Genomic DNA, 25,947 nt, shown 5'->3' on the forward strand with positions numbered 1-25,947 from the left:
GAGAGAGGTGATGAAGCAGCAGCAGAAAAGCTTGAAGCTGGCAGAGATCGATCAATGAGGTTTAAGAAAAGAAGCCGACTCCATAACACAAAAGTACAAGGTGAAGCAGTAAGTGCTGCTGCACCAAGTTATCCAGTATATCTAGCTAAGATAATTAATGAAGGTGGCTACACTAAACAACAGATTTTCAATGTAGGTGAAACAGCCCTATACTGGAAAAAGATGCCATCTAAGACTTTCATAGCTAGAGCAGTCAGTGCCTGGCTTCAAAGCTTCAAAGGACAGGCTGACTCTCTTGTTAGGAGTTAATGCCACTGGTGATATTATATTGAAGCCAGTGCTCATTTACCATTCTAAAAATCCTGGGGCTCCTTAAGACTTATGCTAAATCTACTCTGCCTCTGTTCTATAAATGGAAAAATAAAGCATGGATGACAGCACAGCTTTTTACAACATGGTTTACTGAATCTTTTAAGCTCACTGTTGAGACCTACTACTCAGAAAAAAAAAGAATTCCTTTCAAAATATTACTGCTCATTGACATGCACCTGGTCACCCAAGATCTCTGATGGAGATGTACAACGAGATTAATGTTGTTTTCATGCCTGCTAACACAACATCCATTCCGCAGCCCATGGATCAAGGAGTAATTTCAACTTTCAAAAAAAGTCTTATTATTTAAGAAATACATTTCATAAGGCTACGGCTGCCATAGATAGTGATTCCTTTGATGGATCTGGGCAAAGTAAATTGAAACCCTCTGGAAAGGAATCACCATTCTAGATGCCATTAAGAACACTTCATGATTTATGGGAAGAGGTCAAAAGAGCAACATTGACAGGAGTTTGGAAGAAGTTGATTCCAACCCTCATGGATGACTTTGAGGGGTTCAAGACTCCAGTGGAGGAAGTAGCTGCAAATGTGGTAGAAATAGCAAGAGAACTAGAATTACAAGTAGAGCCCAAATTGCCACATCTCATGGTAAAACTTGAATGGATGAGGAGTTGCTTCTTGTGGATCAGTAAAGAAAGTAGATTCTTCAGAGAGAATGTACTCCTGGTGAAGATGCTGTGAAGATTGTTGAAATGACAACAAAGGACTTAGACTATTATGTAAACTTAGTTGATAAAGCAGTGGCAGGGCTCGAGAAGACCGACTCCAATTTTTAAAGAAGTTCTACTGTTGGTAAAATGCTATCTAACAGCATCAAGTGCTACGGAGAAATCATTTGTGAAAGGAAGAGTCAGTCAATTTGGCAAACTTCATTGTAGTCCTATTTAAGAAACTTGCCACAGCCAACCCAACCCTTCAGCAACTACCACTCTGATCAGTCATCAGCCATCAACATCAAGTCAAGACCTTCCACCAGCAAAAAGATTATGAGTCACAGAAAGCTCAGATGGTGGTTAGCGTTTTTTAGGGATAAAGTATTTTTAATTAAGTTATATATTTTTTTATAGATATAATACCATTGCACATTCAATATGCACTGGGAAACCAAAAATTTCATGTGACTCCCTTTCTTATGGTATTCACTTTATTGTGGTGGTCTGGAACCAGACATGCAATATCTCTGAGGGTATGCCTGTATCTCATTGCTTGTTGGCGGAGAGGGGAGACCTATATATGATGGAAGACTAAAGGAAATGAGCTTTGTACAACTTGCTGTCATACTGCCTTCTAACTAACTAGCACTAGTGGAAGCTTTAAAGGTAGATACTGGGGAGCTGAAATATGGTGTTTTCATAGACCAGCCATGGGCATGAGCAGAGACCTGAAGGAAGCAGGACTGAGCTGAGTAAATTCAAGCATTAACCCAAACTGGTCCCACATCCAGGAGGGATAATTCATTCTCTCAAGACTACTCTCAGGGGCAGCATGGCCCTGCCACGCTGTTTTGGAGTCCAGAGTTCTGGTGACTGATACTGCTCTCGATCACAGCCCCAGGTGGTAGAGAAGTAGCTAGCAGGAAGGCTCAGAACACAGTGCTCTTGGGGCACTCGGATGTTTATTCTAAGAGAAGTGGTTCACCTTGGTGTTCCCATCCCACTCAGTGCTTTCTCTTTTCTTCTTTTAGTTTGAAGGATGACCTCTAGGAAGAAAGTGTTGCTGAAGGTTATCATCCTGGGAGATTCTGGGTAAGTGTTTCTCATAGATGTGAGCTAACAAATTGGCTTAGATTTAAACTTCACCTCCTTGGAACCCATGCCCTCCATGCTGACATTTGCCACTTCCTTCTCTAATGGCAGTGACATTAGTTTCCCTGCTGTTTTGCCTGTCTTTGGGGTGTAGAAGAAATTTGAATTATTCCTTGTTATGTAACTTTTTTCCTCTCATTTTTGGCATGATTTGGGGAAAAGCGTGGCTATTGGAACTCAACTAATAATAGTTTCATGGAATCCCTGTTTTCCAAGCTGGTTAGACTAAGGAGTCCTGTTTATATAAATTTGTTGCCACTGACATTGTGCCTACTAGGTGTGGGTTTGGGGTACTCTCTGTAGTATCCTTCTACTGCTATGCCTAATTTGGGCCTATATTCAAAAGAACCTGGGACTGGGGAACTGGGTTCTGATCTGAGATCTGCCACAAACCAAGTAACTAACTCTTTAGAAGCTGTTAAAATTCTGTGGAAGACTTTTAAGACTTGGCTTCTGAACTGACCTATGAAAGCCTAGACCTTACTGGAAGCTATATATTTAAAACAACAACAACAATAACAATAATAATAATACAAGTAGAACAACAACAATAATAAACTCAGGTGTGCCTTCTTAATCTCAAGTTCCCTGCCCTTGCTTTAAAAAGGCAATGATTTTTCTACCCTGGCTGGTTATTTTAATCACTTGAGGAGCCTTTTAAAAGTTAGCATTTGCCCAGACTTGGCAGTACTTAAGTTCTCGCTCTTCTTGCTCTTCTCTCTCTTCTCTCTCTCTTTTCTTTCTTTCTCTCTTTCTCTTCTCTCCCCCACCCCTCTCTTCCACTCTCACTCTCTCACTCTCACACATCTACTCTCCTGGTGATTCTGGTGTGCTGTCAGAACTGAAATATGCTGCTTTTAGGCTCGTGTTACCCAGACTTGTCTGAAAAGAATTACTAGATCCTTACTGGCCATGAAGAAGACTTTTGCATTATTTTCAGCCTACCCTAACTAACCTTATCACCAGGAAAATCACACATTGTCTCTTGCTGAATTTTCTTACTGAATGAAAAATGTCTCTGGAGGAGCATACTTTGAGGTAGATCTGATTTGGTGGAATATTGGTGCTTTTTCTGCTTCAGATTTGAAACTTTAAAGCAGCAGGTTGGTTGACTGGCATATATGTCTCTCAAAGCCTAGGGCTTTCTCTTGTTATTACTTTCTTGGACTAAATATTAACCACTAAATGGGGAGACACCCAAGACAGCAGTAATATTTCTGGAATAGTAAAGCAGTCTTATTGCTGAAACTTCTTTAAAAGTAGGGTATTTGCTGGCATCCTTTTGGAAGGGAGGGTCGGAGCAGGGGGGAGTTCTACCATCTGAGTTTCCTGTACCAAAACTTACAAGCAGCTTTTAACATCTGGTCCACTTCTGTATCCTGTATTTTTATCCCAGAAGAAAGTACAGCCTTAAATGAGCAGTACTGGGAAGATTGCTGGCTGCTCTCTGTTATGAGGGCAGTTCCTTGTTCTTCGCAACAGGCATATTCCTCAGAGCTGCAAATATCAGAATCAGTTTTCCCTCCCTTCCTAGTTGATTTTTACTCAAGGTTTTTCTCCAATTTCAGAGTCGGTAAGACATCACTCATGAACCAGTATGTGAACAAGAAATTCAGTAATCAATACAAAGCCACAATAGGAGCAGACTTTCTGACAAAGGAGGTGATGGTGGATGACAGACTAGTTACAATGCAGGTAAGCCCATATCTCAACTTGACCAGCCAGGCCTTGTTCACTCATTCATTCTTAACCCTTTGTCATGCCTAGGCATTTTCCTTCCCTGTTCTTCAAATCCCACTATTATATTCATGTTGCCAGATAAAATACAAGACATCAAGTATTTCCCAAATATAGCATGAGACATACTAAAAATTTAACTGGACTTTCTGTTTTTTGTTGTTTGGGTTTTTTTTTTTTTTTTTTGTGGTTTGCTAAATTTGTTAACCTATAGGCCCCTGTCCGGTGTCTTCAAAATGTCCACCTTGTCCTTCTTAATATCCTTGTTTAGTGTTTTAGGCCAAAAAAATCTTTGTGTCTCTCTCTCCTAAGTTCTTACAGCAGTCATTGAAGTAGTTTCCCTATTTTTCTGGCTTCTTATAATCTATCCTATCTGTAGCCACCAAAGTTGTATTTCTATTAAGCCAATCTATTTTTTCCATATATCAGCTTAATCTTTTAGGTGCTTCCCTTTGAATAGTTAGGATAAAACAGAGATTCCTTTATATGGCTTTTTGAAAGTCTTTTGGCTAACAAAATATCCTTCACTTCTGCCAGTTCATCCAAATCATGTGCTGCTCTTACAAACCTGTGCTTGCACGTGACTGCTTCCAGTAAGGCCCTTTTGTTGCATATACACCTATCCTGAAGTCTCCAACTTTTAGCCTAGGTGTTGTCTTTTGAAACACCTACCTCCATAGCAACTGTTCCTTTCCATATTAAAATGACATCCCTGGTGACTACGCCTCTAGAGACAAAATTCTAACCCCATTGTAGTACGAGCAAGCACTAGACTCAGTGAAATGTCTGTCTGATACAAGTTACAGGTGGAAGTTTTTATATGTGTTGATCTCAAGTTGTGACATGCTCCTAGAGGATAAGGACTCTTGACACTTCCTTGACTCACACATCCAGGACAGAGCTAATGTGGATCACCCTTCCTTACTTTCCTTCCCCACACATGCACACAGAGATGTTTAAAATATAACCAAAGTTTTAAGAAGCCAAGCTTGAGAAAAGGAAATTTCCAGATTACAGGAAAGTGAAGGAACTGAAAGCTAATGATAAGCTCAGGGGCTCCTGCCATGGTGATTTGCAAATTTATAACAGGGACTAGAGTTTTAGCAGTCATCAGAGACAAGAAATATAGAGGATTTAGAACTGAGAATCCTCTTAAACACATGTGCATGGACACACTTGTCTAGGTCCTTGGAAAGATGTGAAAGCAGGGCAAAATACCTCAACCAAAGGAAGTGGCAAAGCTTGTGTGTGAAGTATGGGCTTGGAGCTTTGCCTCCTTTGTTGGGGAATCTCAGTCCCACTATGCTCATGTGTGGATTCTGAGTTTATACTCTGCACACAAATCTTTGGAAGCATTTAACAAATACCTGTCACTCCTGGCAAAAAAACAAAAGATAAGACTACTCTATGGGGACACTTATAACCCCTCGAGAGAAGAGGAGCTCATACCCACATGAGGAAATAACGTACCACAAAAAATGTTTACAATGACTAGAGACTTTTGAAAAAGGAATAGAAACCATAAGGAAAATGGATACTATAAAAAATGAGGATATGGAAAACTTAGAACTTCAAGAAGTGAAAAAATAGTCATTGAAATAAACTAAATGAACAGTGAAACGAGATTAAACACAGCTGAAGAAAACAGTAAACTATAAGAAGTGAGCAAACTATCTTGAAGAAAACTCAAAACTGCAGAACACCAAAAAGCAAAATCATAAGAGCAGCTAAAGAGAAAAGGCAGATTGCTTATAACAGAACAATAGAAGGATGAATTCTCAGCAGCAACAAAATGCAGAAAGGAATGGAATACCTTTAGGGTGCTGGGGTAAAGTATCATCTGAAGATTTTATTTGTGTATGAACCAGACTGAAAGCTGCTTCCTGTACCAGGAGAAACAGACCTGTAGAACTAATCTGTGGTTTTGATAGTGAGCTGATTCAGAAGTCAGAGCCTAGCCCCTCCTGGGTTGGGGCATTATACTAGATCCCCAAATGCACTGCTAAGGTACGACCCCAGAGTGTTGCGCTTCTGGAGTAAACACCTTCTGGAGAACCACAGCGCACTGATTGGAATCTGGAATGAGTGGGAAAGAGAATGTGTTCCTGAGAGGTTGAAGCAAAAGGCTGGCTCTTGTGCTTTTTGCAGCCAATTTTTTAAAGACTAGAAGAAAATGAAAACCCACCTCTGGACAAAGACATCATCATCCTAGATCTTGAGGAATCCTCATATATTTTTCATGGGCTTTTAGCAGCATACAATAAAAGATAATCCAAATAAGAAAATAAGGCAAGAACCAGAGGAAATGGTAATTTTAGAATTTTTATTATATTTAAAGAAGACACTCATATATCTGCAGAGAAGAAACTAAACAGGTGGTATAGATTACAGAACTTCTAAAATTGAAATTCAATAACCAAAAATTGGAAATTCAGAGAATATTTTTAGCAACAGATAAGATAAACCAGAAGAAAGCTGAAAGGAAGAATGGTGAGAAATATGAGAGGTAAAAACAGGATTCAGTGAGTAGGTCAGACCTATTTTTAGTCAATCTAACAACACAGAGAATAGATCAAAGATAATATTTGCCAAGAGTTTCCCAAAACTGATGTGACACCAGTGCACAGATTCAGGAAGCCCAAATTCCAAGAAGGATAAATTTTTTTAAAATCTGCATTGAATCATAATGAAATTCCAAAACAAAACAAAAAATCTTGAGCCAGAGGAAAAAGGATGACCTTGAATGGAGCAGCAGTGAGGTTGACTGTTAGCAGTTAAGTTGACAGCCAGAAGGCCTTGGAATATGTTATCAAAGAAACTATGAGCATAGCATTCTGTCCCTACTTAAAATATCCTCCAAGAATGAAAGCATACATACTTAAGTTCAAGTGGCGAAAATTCTAAAGGATGTACTTTAGGCAAGAGGAGAGTGATTTCCTTTGGAAAAGTCTGAGATAAGATAAACTGAGATATGCATATATCTGTTTTTAGAATTATGACTCTAATATTAAGAGCATGTAACTTCCAAAGTAGAATAAGGAAGCCAGAAATGGAACTGTGTAATTTCATGTGTAGGGGGAGAATAGTGACTGTTGTGGGTTTTTTAAACTTCTTATATTGTTCTGGAAGAAGCTAGAAATTAATATTAAACATTAGATAGAGTCAAATACTCATGAAAAATTTAAAGGTAACTTGTTATGAAGCCATATTAATTTAAATGGTATGACACTGTCACAGAAATAAATTAAGGGAACAGAGAGCACAGAAACAGGGCACACCTAGGTGGACACTGGATAGAAAGCTGATTTTGAAGAAGACTAGGGAAAGGAGGAAAAATTACACAGTAAACAAGGTTGGGCCACTGGCATTGCATTGAGATGGGGAGTAGCCAGAGGGTTCAAGACCTGAATAGCAAAAATACAAAATGAAAACTTTAAAAATGAAAATAGGGAGAATTTTTTTTTTTTTTATTCTTAAGCTTTTAAAATAGAGAAAGCACAAATCATAAAAGGTTAAAAATTGATAGTAGACCACATTAAACATGAATGAATAACAAGATTCCCAAATAATGAAAACAAACCATAGACCAGGAGAAAATGTTGATAATGCATAGTAGTATCCATTTGACAGACTGCCTAAGTGGATAATTGAATAACGATGTCAACAGGTAGTTCTCAGAAGAAACCTTAATGTCTGGTGGCTTGACTTCAGGCAGTTGCAAATTTAAAAGGCTAATGGGGCAGGTTCATACCTCCTTAGGCACAGAGGACTCTTGCTTGATTCCCCCCTTCCTCCTTTCCTCCCTTGCTCCTTATCAAATGATGCTGTTTGGGAAAATTCTTCTATTGTGTGGCTTAAAGAAACTCAATGGTCATGTGACTTGGAAAACTTCTGTAGCTGATCAAATAATGTTTAAGAAAGTGGATTATAAATGCATCTGGGATGTCAGCCCTGGCAGGGCAGCATCCAAGGGCTGCTGTGTTGTGGGGCCATAGTGTGCTACCTTGCCCAGGAGAGGTAGCAGAAGGACTACAACAACTCCGCAACTAGCTCTCTGGATACATATAAGATTAAGGCGGTTGATGTCACTAGCTCTTCCATCATGAGCATTAGATTTGATTACATGGAGGACCTACAGCATGTTGAAAAAATAATGCTATGCAAATATCATAAATAAAAAAGGACTGTTAGGAGAGACTTGGTAAACTTGAAAATTTGCAGAAAAGCCTATTGGAAATAATTTCACGTGGGAATATCACAGACAAGGCATCATTGCTTTTGTATTACTTAAGAAATCTTACATATTTGTTGTTCAGTGATTTTCCTGAAATAAGAGAGAAAGGAAACCTGGTCCAAGCCTTTAAGACAGCACTGTCTTCTCTAGAACTAAAATTAGACTTAAAGTAAAATAAAATTCAGTATCTTATTTCAGTATAAAGTATCACTTGAAATTGTTGATCCAAAGCAGCAACAAATATTTAATCATCAGTAGAGCTATAAGGATATCACATCATGACATTTTAGAAGCAGAAAGTCCATCATGTAGAAAATATTTAGATGTGACTCATTAAAGTTACTAAAACGTGCAACACAGATATTCTTCATTATATTTTAACAGTAATGTATTACATATTTTAAGTTACTGAAGCATGTTACTATGAATGTACAAGTATGGAAAAGAGCAGACAAAATCAAGTTTTGGCTAAAGTATAAAGAGTAGAATATTCTCAAGCTGGTGGTGGAAATGTATTAGTGCAGCCTTTTTATAGACTTATCATTTTGCTCTCCATTTTTGAGCAAGTGCAGTCTCACAATTCTGTGTCCAGGTATATAGCCTAGAGAAACTTAACTCTAAGCATAAGAAGAGAAGTGTATGTAGTAAGACTGCTCATTGCAGCCTTCTGCTAAAATAACAAAAAACTGCAGATAACTCAGACAACCAGGGAATAAAGTGTATATTAAGGTAGTAGAATACCATATAGTTTTTAACTTTGGGAAAAGAAAGGAGGTAAGTTGCAAAAACATGTACATACTATTTATATGTAAGATAAATCTTCAGGAGCTATTTACTTTTGGGGAAGATGGAAAGGGAATGCTACGAGGAAGGGTTAACTTCATTTAAATGGCAGTGTTAATATTCGTTACATCAGAGAAGTGGGTGTATTTTGAGTATAGAAAATAAAATATTTCAATTAAAATATAAAAAATTTTAAAAGATCACAGTCAGCCATAGAAATGTTCTAAGTTTGAAGTTAAATTAATTTTGGAAAGTTGATAAGAATAACCCCCCAACTTGTCAACTTTTTAATTCCGTATTTTATCTTCTCTGTGCATCTGAGTTCCAAATACCCATTTGGTTCCATCCAAGAGTTTTTACATAGTTCCTTTGGGATTCTATCCTAAGGAAGCAATCTGAAATACAGAAAAGGCTATATTCATTAATGTTTATTATTGAGTTACTTATAATTATGGAAAATTGGCAGCAATATTTTGATAAAAAACAGGAATGAAGTTGTTTACTGTCTTTATTTGCTGAGATTATTGAGCATCAGTAAAGATGTGAGCTGTTTCTGGAGTGAGAGCTGTGTTTTGTGGGGCAGGGAGGAATGATATGAGAGTGTGTGGTATAAGGTTTCACCTACATAGAAACCCTACAGTGGCTACCTAGAATAAGACATGAGCTACTGAAGATGTTTCTGGGAAGGTGTCAAGTTTTATTTTGCTTTTGCTTATCCAGATTACATAATATCGATGTTACATCTCTAATAAAAGATATTCTCTTAAATTTGTCCAAGCCTAGATTTAAATTTATTTTTCCAACTTTCTTTTTACAAGAGTAGTTCTCTCTTTCTACTTTCTTTATTGTATGACTAAGTTCTTTATTTCCTCTTCACCTTGATCCCCTTTTAATGAAAAAAGGCTCACTTTTCCACTACAAGAGATAACATATTTAGTGTAGAATGTTGGACAAAAAAATAGAAAAGCACCTTTCCATCTAGCCACAGCCATCAGGTAAGCCAATATGGGTGCTTACAAGTCCATCCAGGAGCTGTGGAGGAAGAAGCAGTCCAATGTAATGCGCTTTCTTCTTAGAGTGTGCGGCTGGCAGTACCACCAGCTCTCTGCGCTCCACAGGGCCCCGTGCCCCACCCGGCCCAATAAAGCGGGCAGGCTGGGATACAAGGCCAAGCAAGGTTATGTCATATATTGGTTTCATGTGTGCTGTGGTGACCGCAAACGCCCAGTTTCTAAGAGCGCAACCTGCAGCAAGCCTGTCCATCACAGTGTTAACCAGCTAAAGTTTGCTCGAAGCCTTCAGTCTATTGCCAAGGAGCGAGCTGGACGCCACTGTGGGGCTCTATGAGTCCTGAATTCTTACTGGATTGGTGAAGATTCCACATATAAGTTCTTTAAGATTATCCTCATCGATCCATTCTATAAAGCTATCAGACGAATCCTGATACCCAGTGGATCACCAGACCAGTCCACAAACACAGGGAGATGCAAGGCTGACGTCTATAGGCCTCAAGAGCCGTGGCCTCGGAAAGAGCCACAAGTTCCACCATACTATTGGTGGTTCTTGCCATGCAGCTTGGAGAAGGCGCAATACTCTCCAGCTACACCATTGTCGCTAATAAAGTGTTTGTAAAATGCTTATGTAATAAAAAGTTTAGGACAGTCAAAAGAAAAAAAGAAAAACACAAAGGCATATACATCACCAGCAGTCCCTCTACTGGTTATCTACTGTCAGTAGAGATCCAGTTTTGAGTAAGTGTATGAACTTTGCTTATCGTATTGGGGACAGGCAGCATTTAGTCCCCTACTCTGCTCAGAGTCAGATAGAATAATTAGATTTGAATTTGTCTTTATTGCACTTCGTCCTCATATCTAAGCCATCATCACATCCTTCTGGCTCTGTCTTAGTGGCTACCCAGTGGTTTGAGCACTTGTATGCTACACGAGGACATTCATGACAGTCTCCTAACTCCATTCCTAAAATCAGGGCTGACCTCCACGACCAGTAAGACATGTCCTAATTTGGAAAGGTTCTTCCCAGAGTAAGTAGTATATGTATTAGTTGGAGTTGTCTGGGAATGGAATGGGCTGCCAAGGTCAGGCTCCCTGCTACCAGAGGTGTGGCCAAGAGTCTAGTCAACTGCATCGTCATATATTACTGATTGTGGAGGGCCATGTACATCAGAGGAAAAGGCTTAGGTGGGCTTCACAGAGCTGTCCTCATAGGTGCAACCCTTAGGCTTCTGGGAATTATTATTTAACAGAAAGCTGAGGTGAGCTGTCTGCCCAGGACTGACACTAGTAACCATAGTAGCCCCTTTCAACATGCCTTTGGCCTGGGCTATTCTTGGCTGATCTGTGTAGTGGCATTGCTTTATTGAAGCTTCTTTAAAGAATTTTAATGCTGCTGTTTCCAGCCTTCCAGGTAGTATTTAACTTCTGGCTTTGTTCCTTTTTTGCCACAGAGTCATTTGACTTCCTTTGGAGGACATTTGGTAGGTATTGAGTTTAGAACACCATGAGCTTTGTTTCTCTTGGTAGTAGTAAAGAAATGCGGATTCCGTAATACTGTCCTGTTCCACGTTTTTGCCTTTGTGCATATTTACTTATTCTAACCAAGCGTTGTACACACATTTTGTATAATGAGACTTCTCCTACCTGAACTGGAAGTCTGTGGCCTGTTCCCTAAGTGTTCTGGATCACAAGCAAGCAGCATAGACCGACTGCCTGAGAAGGGCTTCACAGAAGAGCTCGACTCTCCTGCAAAATCTGGTTCTGAATATAAAACTAATGGCCCAGGCCATGCTTTATTTTGGTCTGAACCCTGGGCCTTTGAGCGAGTTGACTGGCCATTTGGACATAAAGTTGAAATTTATTTGGGTTATGAGGATGGTTCAAGTTCTCATATTGTTCTGAAACTTTTCCTGCAAACAGACAGTGGATCCAACAGTTGAAGACCCATGTCAGCTGGAAGTAACTGCATGCTGCTTCAGATCCAAGCACTCTTTTAAACATGGTGGCTTGCTGGGGGCTGTGGGTTTCTCAGAGCACTAGTCATCTCTCCATGCTGACCAGCGTGGTTCTATTAGGGACTTATGCCAGTGAGGAAATCCATTCTTGCTCTTGAACCTATCATGGCAATAAATGACGTGAAGTTCTTTGAGTTGGTCACTAGTACCTGGTGTTCTTTTGGTTAAGAGCTGACTTTCATCTATGCTCTAGAATGTGTTTTCATCTTTTTCTTTATCTCTCTGTCACAATTTTTTCCTTTGTTTTTTCATTGAGGTATAATATAAATAAAACACACTGATTTTTTTTTTTTAGGTAAACTATATACAGTAAAATGCATAGATTTATTTATATAGTTCAGTGAGAAATCACCTACCTATAATTTCATCACCTCCAGAAAGTTCCCAGAGTACATAAATGTTAAGTTTATAGTGTGAATTTTACATAAATATCTACCAATGTAACCCACCTGGACCAAGGTAAAAAAATTTTCTAGCACCCTAGAATTCAAACTCAGTGTCACTCTTCATAGACACATGTATTCACATATGCACTATTTGTCAGGGTTGTTTTAGATACTCTGGTGATGAAATCTGTTTCCTGAATTCTGAAGTTGCCTGTCTCTGAGTTGCCCCCTAATCCATCCCATTGTCTTCAGCATCCCACCATTCATGGTCTTCTGACCCCAAGGAATAAATGTTTTGTCTCTCACAGATCTGGGACACGGCAGGACAGGAACGGTTCCAGTCTCTTGGTGTGGCCTTTTATAGAGGCGCAGACTGCTGTGTTCTGGTATTTGATGTGACTGCCCCGAACACATTCAAAACCCTTGATAGTTGGAGAGATGAGTTTCTCATCCAGGCCAGCCCTCGGGATCCTGAAAACTTTCCCTTTGTAGTGTTGGGAAATAAGATTGACCTCGAAAACAGACAAGTAAGTGCCAAAGTTGGTGGGAATCATAAAATATGGAAGCTTATGAACCTGTCTTCATGTCATTTCTGGCTATTGAATCATGAAAGGACCTTTTAAAAGTGACAGCTATATTTGGGATGACAGGCACTGTTTTTAGCTTCGATTGGTATAAAGCCACATGCCTCAGGGACCAATATCCAGCGTATCTGTGTCCCCTGTGGTGGGAGAAGGGGAAGGCATAGCTAATGAGTTACCTGCCCAGCCCTTGGAATGGGGCCTTGCTCCATAACCTGGTTAAGATATGCCATTTTGGCTTCTCCTGTCCCAAAACAGGGACAGTGAAGTCTTCAGTGGTATTCCCTTTGAAGTCATGCCATCAAAGCAGCAAGTCCATCCTGGAGCTACCTGTACTGGTTGGCCACTCATCTTGGTCCATCCCAGTGAAATGATTTGACTTGAGGCTGTGTGGTATTCTGCATTTCGGTCTTTTGGATTTAAAGGCAGAATTGAATTTAAAGCCTAGTTCATGCGCTCTTATGTTGGGAATATTTCTTAGAGTCTGAATCTTCACTCATATAACAAGAATACTTGGATCAGATAACAGTATACAATGAAAGCCTTGGCACCCAGGAGGAGCTTGGGAAATGGTGGCTTTTTAGTTGTCTCATTGTTATTTTCTTCTCCTATTAGAGACACTTACTTGCATCTAAGGTGTATGTGAATTCTAAAAGTTCTGTGCTAAGCCTGAAATGGCTCTAGAAGGTGCATGTGGGAGTGCGAACTACCTTCAGGCTAGCTGCCTTTGAGGAGCTGGGCCCTGGAGACCTGGTTTAAATTCTCATGTTACCCCCAACTGGCTGTGACTTTTGGGCCATTGCCTTTGTCCTCTGGGCCTCAGTTCCCTTTCTGCATTTGAAAGGAGGAAATTAGATTTTATCATTCTCTAGTGCTCTCCCAATGCATCAGAGACCTGTCTGGATCTTCATGGGTGCAGAAGATTGCTTTGAGCTTTGAGTAAAATAAGTAGCATTTCTCTTGGGAGCATATACTCTTTCTTAATTATAGCTAGGTTATTTCTGACCATTGATCTCATTTTCTCCCTTTTCTAAGAGACTTAGTCCTTCTCTCATGCCTGAAAATGGGCTAGGATGGGGAAAGGAATTAGGATATGAAAGGTGAGGGTGTCGTTGAGAGCTGCAGAATTCTGTGACACTTGGGTATATGGCACAGGTGAGGTAACATTAGCAATAATAGGGAAGGGACTGTAAACCTCAAGACCAAGCTGTCAGGCAATTTCCTGTGCTGGGACCTCTGAAATCACAGGAGAGAAGATTCATTTCTTTCTGGGTTGGCTTCTTTTTCCCTTCACAAGCTGCTTTTATGTATAGCTAAGGGTTAAAAGCTATGGGATGTAAACAGAGAACAGGCTTTGGGTATCCAGCAGGGCAACCTTTGGCAGGTCTGCCAGTCTCTCTCCACTCCCCACCCACCCTCATTTAGGAAATCTTCCTCACCCATGCTACCTGCAAATTAGGGACAATGATCTTTCTGGGAAGGATTGAGTCAGTGCTAGCTGCTTATCTTATGAGCACACATGCCCCCTGCTTCCTCTTTCAGGTGGCCACGAAGCGAGCACAGGCCTGGTGCTACAGCAAAAACAACATTCCCTACTTTGAGACCAGTGCCAAGGAGGCCATCAACGTGGAGCAGGCCTTCCAGACGATTGCACGGAATGCACTTAAACAGGTGGGTCTTCCCAGCTGTCTGGCTCCCTCTGGTGATTGAACATGACTCAGCCAGCCCCTGCCTGACTTCCTTATTCTTAATCTTCTTTCCTAGCTGATGCTCTTTTCTTTGTGTTTATCTGGGAAGGTAATGAATGACACATTATACTAAAGCTTCTAGAAATTCCACTCATTTGTGAATAACCTAAACATTGCAGGAGCAGTGAGGACTTCAGCTGAGGCTTCCCTGTTTGAGCATGTTTATTCTCTTTGCATGCTATTAGGAGATCAGGCCACTAGGAGGCCCCTCGTTGGATTGCTCTTGTTTATGGAGGGGATAGACTTGAATTCAGATGTCAGCTCAGCTACCCTATCTAGTTTTTTATCTTTGTAAGATGACAATACCGGCTTTGCATGGTGGTTGTGCAGATTAAACGAGACTGACTTTTGTCAGGCTTATAAATGGTTATGTATGATCACCAGAAAGGTTAACCAGAAGCTCTAGGAATTATATTCCTTGAATAAAATTTTCCTGTATTTTCTTTCTTGTGTTGTTTACCTTTGTTCATAGAAAAAAGGTACTTGTTGACATGTGGGAGTTGAAGGCTTTTTTGATTGAGCAGTTTTATTAGGACCAGTGAGTTAAGGCAAGTCATGAGGCATTGTCAGTTGTCTGTGGTAGTCAGACATGAAGGGCAGGGGCATGGGGGTTGTGTCAGAGGTGAAGTACATATCATCGGGGATGTAGAGTACACTTGGGGGAGCTCATGGTGATTATAAAGGGCCAGGTGGGTTCTGTTAGCTCCAGGAAACAGTGTATAGAAGGTAATGGTTCTCAGCAGAACAGGACATCTCATCTGGACTTGTGGAAAGGGAGATATTTGGAATGGGTTGTTGAAAGGACTGGGGACTGCACAAGTGTTCCATAATGAAAGGGGACAGCCCTACCTAATGAAGAATTGGTCCACCCAAAATGCCAGGAGAGTTCCCGCTGAGAATCACTGATGGAGTGGGAAGGAACTGACCAAGATACAGACTTAAGGCCTTTTTGTCTTCCTCTTTTCCCCTGCCTTTAACCCACTCTCACACTTAGATTAATAACCTAATGTGTTTTTCCTAATGTTCATGTAATTGCATGCAAATCTGTGTATGGGGAGTTGTTTTCCACCAGTTTCCTGTTGACCGTTTCTCTCTCTAAATATTGCTGTCTCTAAAGCTTATTATAATACTTTTATTTCTACAAGCTTAGCCTCCCAGGAGTAAGATTGTTAGATTGAAAGGTATGTGTATTTTTAAGAAATAGTACCACATCACTTTCCCCAAGGGCAGTAATATTTCAGTTCCCACTAGCAATGCAAGTTTTCTTTTTTCTTAACCTCCCTGTCAGCAAGTGGTGGGCATCATCTGTAACTCTGCTGATACTCTGCCAATCTTTGGCTCATCTCTGCTGCAGATAACCAGTATATAGTACTTGCCAGGGCACCTGTCCTTTCTCATGAGCTCTTTATAAAGTGAAATCAGCTTCACCTGTATTGCAGGTGATTTTTCCAACTCTGTGTGTGTGTGTGTCTGTGTCTGTCTGTCTGTCTGTCTGTCTCCCCCCCGCCTCCTCTCTCCGCCACTTCCCTGCCCTCTTTTGGCCATAGAAAAAAAGTATTTTTGGTTGGATAAATTTATGGGTATCTTGTGTTTAGATTATGTGTTGTCTATTTCAGCTGGAATTTTTTTTTCTTTTTTCTTATTAAAAATTACTGGGGTGACATCGATTAATAAAATCAAATGTTTCAAGCATGCAGTTCAACAATATGTTGTATATATATTGCATTGTGCGTTCACCTTCCAAGTTTAGATTTCCTTCCGTCACCTTATATTTGACCCCTTTTATCCTTATCTGCCTCCCCCTTCTCCTCTGGTAACCACTAATCCACAGTCCGTGTCCATGAGTCAGTCTGTTTATCATGTTTGTTGCTTTCAGTTTCATATCCTACATATGAGAGAAGTCATGGTTTTCAGTTTTTGTATCTGACGTATTTTACTTTGCATGATTATCTCAGGATCCATCAATGTTGTTGCAAATGGCGGTATTTCATCTTTTCTTATGGCTGAGTAATATTCCATGGTATATATGTACCACGGCTTCTTTATCCAGTCATTTATCAGTGGATACTTAGGTTGTTTCCATGTCCTGGCCACCGTGAATAACGTTGCTATGAACATCGGGGTGCATATATCTTTGTGAATGAATGTTTTAAGGTTGTTTGGGTAAATACTCAGAAGAGAGATTGCTGGATAATATGGTAATTCAATTCTTAGTTTTTTGAAGAATCTCCATGCCTTTTTCCATAGTGGTTGTACCAATTTATATTCCCACCAGCAGTGTATGAGGATTCCTTTTTCTCCGCAACCTCTCCAACACTTATTACTTGCCCTGTTGATGATAGACATTCTGACAGGTGTGAGATGGTATCTTATTGTAGTTTTGATTTCATTTCCCTAATAGCTAGTGAGGTGGATTATCTTTTCATATGTCTGTTGGCCATTTGTATGTCTTCTTGGGACAAATGTCTGTTCAGATCCTCTACCCATTTTTTAATTGGATTGTTTTTCTGTTGTTGAGTTCTATGAGTTCTTTATATATTTTGGATATTAAGCCGTGTTACCACAGGCATTTGCCAATATATTCTCCCATTTGGACAGTTCCCTCTTTGCCTTGTTGATGGTTTCTTTTGCTGCACAGAAGCTTTTTAGTTTGATTTAGTCCCATATTATTTTTGCTTTTACTGGAATTTATTTTCGCTTATGGCAGGAAATAGAAACTCATCTTTTTCTTTCAGAGTGAATAGCCAGTTTCAAATATTAGTAGCTAGTTGTTAAATAAACCATTTCTCCTAGCAGGCTGAAACATTACCTTTGTTATATTAGATGTTCATGTATATTGGGGATCTATTTCTGATCTCCCCAGTCTGATCTAACCTGATAAGGCAAGTCTCCCTTCGCTAGTCCTGTTTATATTTTTTTATTGGGTATTTTGGTGGGGTTTCCATTTAGACCAAGACTAAGAATTTTATGTTAGTTCTGCCTTTTTCCTTCCTTACCCTCCCCCTAAATAAAATCTTTTTGAGATTCTGATTGGAATAGCTATTGTATTAGTATCTTGTGGGTGCCATAACAAAATACTACAGACTAGGTGATTTAAACAACAGAATTTTATTTTCTCTCTGTTCTGCTAGCTAGAAGTCCATAATCATGGTGCCCCAAATTGTTTCTCTTCCTCACTTGCAGACTGCAGCCTTCTCCCTGTGTCTTTACGTGGCCTTTCCTCTGTGCAAACGGGCAGAGGGTAGGGGGAAGGGAGGAGAGGCAGAGAGAACACAGCTAGCTCTCCCAGTATATCTTATTATAAGGACACACTAAATCCTGTCAGGTCAGTGCCCCACGTTTATGACCTCATTCTAACCTTAATTATGTTCTTAATCTATTTGGAACTTCAACATATGAATTTTGGAGGGACAAACATTTAGTCCCTATTAATAACAACTATTATTATAGGTCTTGTGTTACATCCTTCAGTAAGATGTCATAATCTTTCAGATCCTTTGCCTTTCATATTAAATGTATTCCTGAGTGCTGGAATGGTGCAAAATGGTGCAGCCACTTTGGAAAACAGGCAGTTCCTCAAAAAGTTAAACATAAGTGTTACCATGACCCAACAGTTCCACTCCTAAGTATATACCTAAGAAAAATTACACAAAAACTTGTACACGAATGTTCATAACAGCATTATTCATAATAACCAAAAGTAGAAACAACCCAAATGTTCATCATAAGATATGCTCAAAATAGGCAAATCTATTAAGACAGGAAGTAGGTGTTACCAATGTCAGATGAGAATGGGAAGCTAATGTTTTTTAAATATGTATTCCTAGAGGTTTTTACTTTTATAGCTGTTGGGAATGGAATAATTTTTAAAGTTCCAAGAGAACTTTCAATGAATAGAAACATTCCCTGCTTTATCTCCAAATCATAGAACAGTTCCTGGTGTATAGGTACTCAATGTTTAAGTGACAAATTGTTTCCCTACACCAGGAGGTAGAAATCTGTTCCTTGCTGGAAAAATGTTAATTCAGCAAAAGTCCCACTAAACTGAACACAGTCCATCTCCTGTGATCTCTCACCACAGATAGTGATAAAATTCATCCACAGCTGGTTTCTAAGCATGCACCATTTGGAGAGAAAACTCTTCTAAACTTTTGAAATAAAAAGAAAATAGACCCCAAGTCCAGAAAAGAGGGACGAAGAGGGAACTGGAGGGCTGTTTTGGGACTGAGAACCTGCTAGCACTCAGCTTCAGCTCACTGTTTGCCTTGTGGAAAGGCTAACTAAGAGTTGCCAAGAATCCAGGCCATGTAAAGTCTGACTTCTTTGTAAGTGTTGGTGACTGACTATATGGACTGTTCTAAAAGCATCCATGAGCTATCTGTGGTCCCCAAGCCACCAGCTTGTGATCTGATGTAGAGAATGAGTCAGCTTCTGTTCTGACTACTCACTGTCAAATGCTGCTGTTCCTGCTGAATTTCTCTCTTCACATTGTCCTGGAATTATCACAAAACCTGTCTTCCTCTTGCTCAGCCTTTGAGGGTTGAGGGCCTTCTGCCAGAGCCATCTGTTTACTACAGGGTCTGTCCCCACTCCCTACCCACTATGCCCGGGTGAAAGTGTGTCACTAAGGGTCAGACCTGAGCATAGGAATTCCCTCGTGCCCTGAATAACAAACCTTTTTCTCTCTCCCTGCCCAGGAAACAGAGGTGGAGCTGTACAATGAATTTCCTGAACCCATCAAACTGGACAAGAATGACCGGGCCAAGGCCTCGGCAGAAAGCTGCAGTTGCTGAATGGGCAATGAGAGCAGAGCACAGAGTCCTTCACAAACCAAGAACACACTTAGGCCTTCCAACATAAATCCCTTCTCCTCTTCTAAACAAAGCATAAAGTGATTTCTCAGACGCAGTTGCCAAAAGAAACCCCACCAGACACACTCACCCCTCCATACAACACACATACAAATCTGATACAAGCAGGCAGACTGCAGTCACAGGCCTGTGAGCTCTATCAGGGTCTGCCCACCTATCACATCAGCCCTCGTATAGCAGCATGACAGGCCAGCTGTAGAAATCGTTCTGGTGTTGGCATCGGAAGCTAATTCTTTTTGTCCACCAGAGAGGGAGAACTGTTTACAGTTAATCTATGTCGGATTGGTTATCTTAATTTTTTTTAATGGTCTTGTGGTCTTTTTACCCCATCCCCATTCCCCTCTTGTGAAGGCTACCACTTGGGAAGGCTGGTGCCCCATGCTTCATTACAGGCTCACACCCAGTCTGTTCAGGCTGAGTTTTGTATGTATCTGTTAATGCTTGTTACTTTTAACTAATCAGATCTTTTTACAGTATCCATTTATTATGTAATGCTTCTTAGAAAAGAATCTTATAGTACATGTTAATATATGCAACCAATTAAAAATGTATAAATTAGTGTAAGAAATTCTTGGATTATGTGTTTAAGTCCTGTAATGCAGGCATGTAAGATGGAGGGTTGAACACTGTCTGGATTGCAGAATGTTAGCAACTCAATTCAGAAATCCAGCTAGAGGCAGTATTCTGTACAGTAAACACAAGAATTATGTACACCTTTTATCAAAGACTTAAGAGCCAAAAAGCTTTTCATCTCTCCAGGGGGAAAACTGTCTAGTTCCCTTCTGTATCTAAATTTTCCAAAAGGTTGATTTGCATAATACAGTGGTGAATGCAGTAGATAAATGGCTGTTGTTAAAATTCTTGTTTTTCCTTTTTTTCTTGCTCCACCCTTTGAAACTCCCCTATTAGATCAGCATCCTACTTATAAGAGGAAAAGGAAAATCCTAACAAATCTGTCCTAGTGATTTACCTTTGTTCTAGAAGGCGCTCTTTTCAGGGTTGTGGTATCCCTTAGGTTAGCAAACCTTTTTCTCCTTTTCCCCACCTCCCCAGTATTGCCCATTATTGATTAACCTGTTTCTTTGGTGTGGAATCCTGGCAGTTCTTCCCCCTTCCTAGGGTCTGCCCCTGCATTCTAGCTTGTTTAATGGAGCACTTCCCCCTTGCCCAAAGGTCTACATTCTAGGGTGTGGGCCAAGTTCTTTCTGTAAAGAGATGAACCTGATGCCAATAAAATGTAACAAGAGCAAAGATCATTGCCTTTGCCCTGTCTTTTTTTGTTCTTCCAGACCTTTGGCTCAGTAGACACCATGTTAGCTAATCATAACCAATGCTTTATCAAGCAAAATAGCCCTCCATAACTGCGCATGTTTGGTGCTTTGAGGCAGAAAGGCCTTCCCATGTCCAGTCCTGCAGTACCTGTCCTTACTTTGTTTCTATTTTTTATCTTAGTCACAGTGTTGGAGAGGGGCGCACTCTGAATGGAGAACACATTATCTGTCCCCTTAGAGGAGCAGCCACAAACTACTGGTGACCTATGGACCATGCACAGCCTCTGAGTGTAACTCAGCCTTAGTGTTGTGTTGCTTTTTAATTGGCGTAGTTCTGGATTTCACTGGAGAGGAAGATTTGGCAGCAGGGACCCTCTATTTTAGCATATATAACCCACCAGCTGAAACTTAATAGATGCCACCTAGAACTAATTTTATAAAATAGTGTTTCAGTCAGTAGGTGGATATAGGTTTTGCAGATGTCCCCTGATGGCTTAGCTCTTGGAGTCTACTTTACTACACTTTTTTACCTTTCCACTTCTAAGGATCATCAGTTGCTTTCTTTCCTTGTACTTACTCTTGAGTCATACTTAACACGTTAAAAATACCATTCTTAGAAGCTTCTGACTACAACTCCACTGTGGCTAGTGGTGCATGGCCTAACTCTCTGGTCCCACTCCCTGAGCTAGACCTAATTGGTGTATTTGGCTTCTAGAGAAGCAGAATCCTTTCCAGCTTGGGACACACTGACTGGGGCCATGGTTTATGAGCCTTGTGTGATGCTTATCTCTACAAACCAGGCTACTGTTTCTCTCTGATTATGTTCCTCTAGTCCTAACCATGACCGTGACATGAAAATGGACCTTTACCTCTGATCTCAACCATCGTCCTAAAACTGATGATCATCTGGACGTTAACTTGCTTTATCTTGAGAGAGAAGCTTGAATATAACCGTATAAGTTGCCCTGATCCCAATCATAGCTCATCCTAATTTTAAACTTGATCTTAAACTGACATTGACTCTGATCTTCACCCTCATCTTGTCACAATCATCCTAATTGGTCTCCTTTAAATGACTTAAATCTGACCCTAAACATAATCCTGACTTTGAAGTTAACATGGGACCCTACTTTGACAACATTACTCTCCAGCCTGGGACTAATCAGTCTAATAACCCATCAGCCCTTTGTCTGGCTGACCTTAATTTCATTGTGTATACCTAAATTGTACACATACACACCATGTTCATCTAAATTTGGTTTATCCACAGAAAGAAGTAATGGCTGAGACTGAATCTGCACTAATCCAGTACTTTTTTCCATATTCCTACTTAGATTCAGCATAAGCATGTGCTTTTGAGAGAGACAAGTTTGCTTCAAGCAGTAAAGATTCTGAAATTTGCAGTAATACTCCTTATGTTCATTTGAAATTTGCCCTCCCTCCCAGTAAGAATATGATTTGAGACAAATGTGTTTTGCTGTGTTTACTTTCATCTCAGTTTACTCTAACAATTAGAAGTTACTTTTGAGAAGAATGTCTGGGAATGGCTAATACAAATACATTTCAGTAGTACTCCGTAGTTTAATCCAGACTCACTCTGACAGTAAGAATGTGAAATACAATACTTACTTTCATCTCAGTTTACTCCAACAAGCTATGAGGAGTCCAGGACTGAATTTGTTGCAGGAAGAGTTCTCATTCAAACTCCTATTCATTGATTCTAATTCCTCCTGCCTCTCAGTAAGAATATGCCTTTGAGGCTAATGTGTTGCATTCCTCATGTTCATGAGTTAACACTAACCAGCTATAAGGTTTAACCCTTGAGAAAACTGTTTGAGACTGAGCTTGTTTGCACGAATAATGATGCTTTCTAATAGCACTAATTTAGATTTGTGCCAATTCACACAACTCACAGTAAGAATGCCATAGAGATGAATGTATGTGGCACTGCTTATCTCTCTTAATTTACACTAACATGCAATTAGGAGTTACATAAATTGAATGATCAAGACAGTTTGATTATACTAATATGGATTCTTTTCATTAACCACTAATTAGACTCATCTTAATTGGTGCTTACTCCCAATAAGAGCTTGCTGTTGAGGTGAATGTATATTGCTGCATTTACGTTTGTTTTTTTTCACTAATCCTAACCCAGACCCTGATGTTTAGCCAGATCTAAAGACCCATGATTTTCCCCCCAGTCTGACCTTGAACATGGACCTTAGTGGTCAACCGCTTTACCTTTATCATGATTCCGAAGGTCTTCCTGGACCTCACGTTGACTTCGACACTTCCTAGCCTTGAAATGACCTTGAAACTCTTATTCTGACCATGTCTGACTTTGAAGTTGACCCTGAAACTTTCGTTGTAATTCTGACCATGTCTCATGCTAATTTTAAGTTGACCTTGTACTTACCTCAGACTGGACCTTTACCATGAACCTGATCTTGACCCACCATGGCTTTGAAATGATCTTGGACTTGATCTTATGAAATTGAACTTGGTCCTGACCCTGATCCAGCTCCTCTCCCTATGACTATCATGTTCCTCTTGAATTGCCCTAATTTTGAGGACCTGAACTTGACCCCAAATATCATACTAATGTTCATCACAACCTTGGGATAAACTTGGACTTCACCTTAAAATTGACCTTCAGTCTGTTGCTGACATGTTAACGAAGGTTAATGCTGAACTTACCCTTGGATTTCATTAAAGTTGACCCTTATCCTGACCCTGATCATTCTGCCAGTGTCTCACACTGAATCACTGATTTTAACCTTGAACTACTTGACTCCAATCCTGTCCTTCATACACTGGTGATCCTGACCATTATCACCTTGAAGTAACCTTGGATTAACTTTGAAATTGACCTCTATCCACTAATGTTCTGACCATGTCACACCCTTTTTTAAACTTGATCTTGAATATGACTTCACATTGATCTTGAATTTCGCACACTGACATTCACTCTTTTAACTCCCTGAACTTGGAATGACCGTGAACTTGACCTTGAACTTGAAAGTGGCCCTGAATCAGGTCCTAATTCTAACCTTTGTTTTTACCCTAGCTGTCCTTACTATATTTGCCCTCATTTTTAACTTGTCCTTGAAACTGACCTGGACTGTGATACTGAACCAAACACTGATACTGATGCCTTCATGACCTTGAACCTCATTCTGAAACACCCTGATTATTGTCCTGGCCATGTCATGCCCTAAGTTTATACTTGATTTTGAATCTGTCATCTGTCACCGACAATTATCCTGATTTTAAGCCGCCCTAAACTTAAAATACCTTTGACCCTGGCCCTAATCCTTAGCCTTGTTCAGACATTTGACGTGATTCTCATCCTGATGCCAAGCAACATCTTGACTGCACCTTTTCCTAAGTATTAACTTGACCTTGAACTTGACCTTAATTCTTGTGATCCTCTTATACTAACAATCTTCCTGACCTTAAAGGGAAATTAGAGTTTTTCCTTGAATCTGATTCTGACCCTGAACATCATTATAACTATGTCCCATTTTCATTTTGAACCTGACCTTGACCCTGCTCTAGCCCCTCACTTTGCCACTGACATCCTGACCTTTCTTGGCCTGATCTTGAAATAGCCTTGCCTTCATACAGCTTCTGCCACTGTACTGAAAATGACCCATTTTGACCTGGAACCTTACGTTGACCCTAATCTTAACCATCCTTTGTTCACAGGCCATCATTCATACTCTAACCCACCCCAACTATGAAATAATCTTATCCTTGAAATTGACCTTAATACTGACTCTGATACTTACCCCTCCCTCTTACCTTCATCATGACTGATGATCATTGACCAGACCTGCCACACTTTGAACATGATCATGAAGCCACCTGTGATCCTGACCATGATGTGCCCGTCTAGAGACCTTTTCCTATGTCCCAAACTATTATCACCACCAGATCCCATTTTGTTCTTTTTCATTGGCTCTTCTCTTGAATATGTCCTGTATTAGTTGCTAGGACTGCTATTATGCAAATACCACAGACTGGATAGCTTAAACAACAGAATTTTTTCTCACAGTTTTGGAGGATAGAAATCCAAGATCAAAGTGTCGGCAGAATTGTTTTTTTCTGAGGGCCTCTCTCCTTGACTTGTAGATGGGCATATTCTCTCTGTTTTCACATGGTCCTCCCTCTCTGTCTGTGTCCTAATCCCCTGTTCTTTTTAAAATTTTTCAATTACAGTTGACTATGATATTAGTTTCAGTTATCTTCTGCGAACACCAGTCATATTGAGCTAGGGCCCACCCATATGATCTCATTTAACTTAATTACGCCTTTAGAGAGCCTATCTCCAAATATAGTCACATTGCGAGGTACTGGGGGTTAGGGCTTCAACATAGAAATTTAGGTAGGGGACACAATTCAGGCCTTAACATGTCCTATCTACATACTGGCTCCCATGTCTGTCATTAACTTTATTTTGTAAAGCTGGCTTCATGCTAGGTTTCCCCTTTCCTGGCTTGTTTTAATCCTTAAAAACCTTTTAAGGTACAAATTATCCTCAGTAAAGTTGAGGAACCATGTTAATTACTTGTTGAAAGTTGGCTGGAAGAAGATTCCTTTCTCTCAAGCCTGGCTGTATATTGTTGCCAGCTGATGGCCTGGACCCTATCCAGTTTACTGAACTTTACAGCATTAATGTGGGGCCCAGGTATCCTTTCAAAACCTCTCCACGTGATTCTAATGTGCTGCCACAATTGAACTGTTGTGAAAATATTTCCCTAAATATTTTGAGCTATAATTATGTGTAAGGCTCATTGTCATTTCCTAAAAGAAAATTTAGCCCTTAAAAAAATTAAAGACCTCAAATGTGTGCTCTAACTCTCCCCCTACTGCCACTAAGTTGCAGTCTTGCACGTATTTTTGACCCATTTGCCCTACACATATCCAACCAATATTTTAATATTGGAAGATAGTACACAAAATCATTTTCTAGCTGCTCTTAAAAAATTAGAAGAAAATGCAACACTATGATCTCATTCCTGAATTCCTCATAATGATTAGTAATTGACCCACTTCATTTAAAACTGACCTGTCTCCTGTGTTTAAAAAATATATATCAACTTGT

The 25,947-nt window shown here is 39.9% G+C and overlaps 1 protein-coding gene and 2 pseudogenes across 1 annotated transcript; all 3 read left to right on the forward strand.

Annotated features, from left to right (window-relative positions):
• The first annotated feature begins 1,983 nt into the window (after nt 1-1,983).
• Nucleotides 1,984-20,822, forward strand: RAB7A (RAB7A, member RAS oncogene family). Its single transcript, XM_039874613.1, has 5 exons — nt 1,984-2,138; nt 3,767-3,893; nt 12,675-12,893; nt 14,490-14,618; nt 19,393-20,822. The coding sequence occupies exons 1-5, from the start codon at nt 2,086-2,088 to the stop codon at nt 19,486-19,488; spliced, it is 624 nt and encodes a 207-aa protein (XP_039730547.1). The 5' UTR covers nt 1,984-2,085; the 3' UTR covers nt 19,489-20,822.
• Nucleotides 7,590-8,139, forward strand: LOC120612145 (ATP synthase subunit s, mitochondrial-like; annotated as a pseudogene).
• On the forward strand, nt 9,926-10,582 carry LOC120612144 (60S ribosomal protein L15-like; annotated as a pseudogene).
• Nucleotides 20,823-25,947: the final 5,125 nt, after the last annotated feature.

Source organism: Pteropus medius, unplaced genomic scaffold (genome assembly GCF_902729225.1).
Source record: "Pteropus medius unplaced genomic scaffold, Ma_sr-lr_union100, whole genome shotgun sequence".
NCBI lineage: Eukaryota > Metazoa > Chordata > Mammalia > Chiroptera > Pteropodidae > Pteropus > Pteropus medius.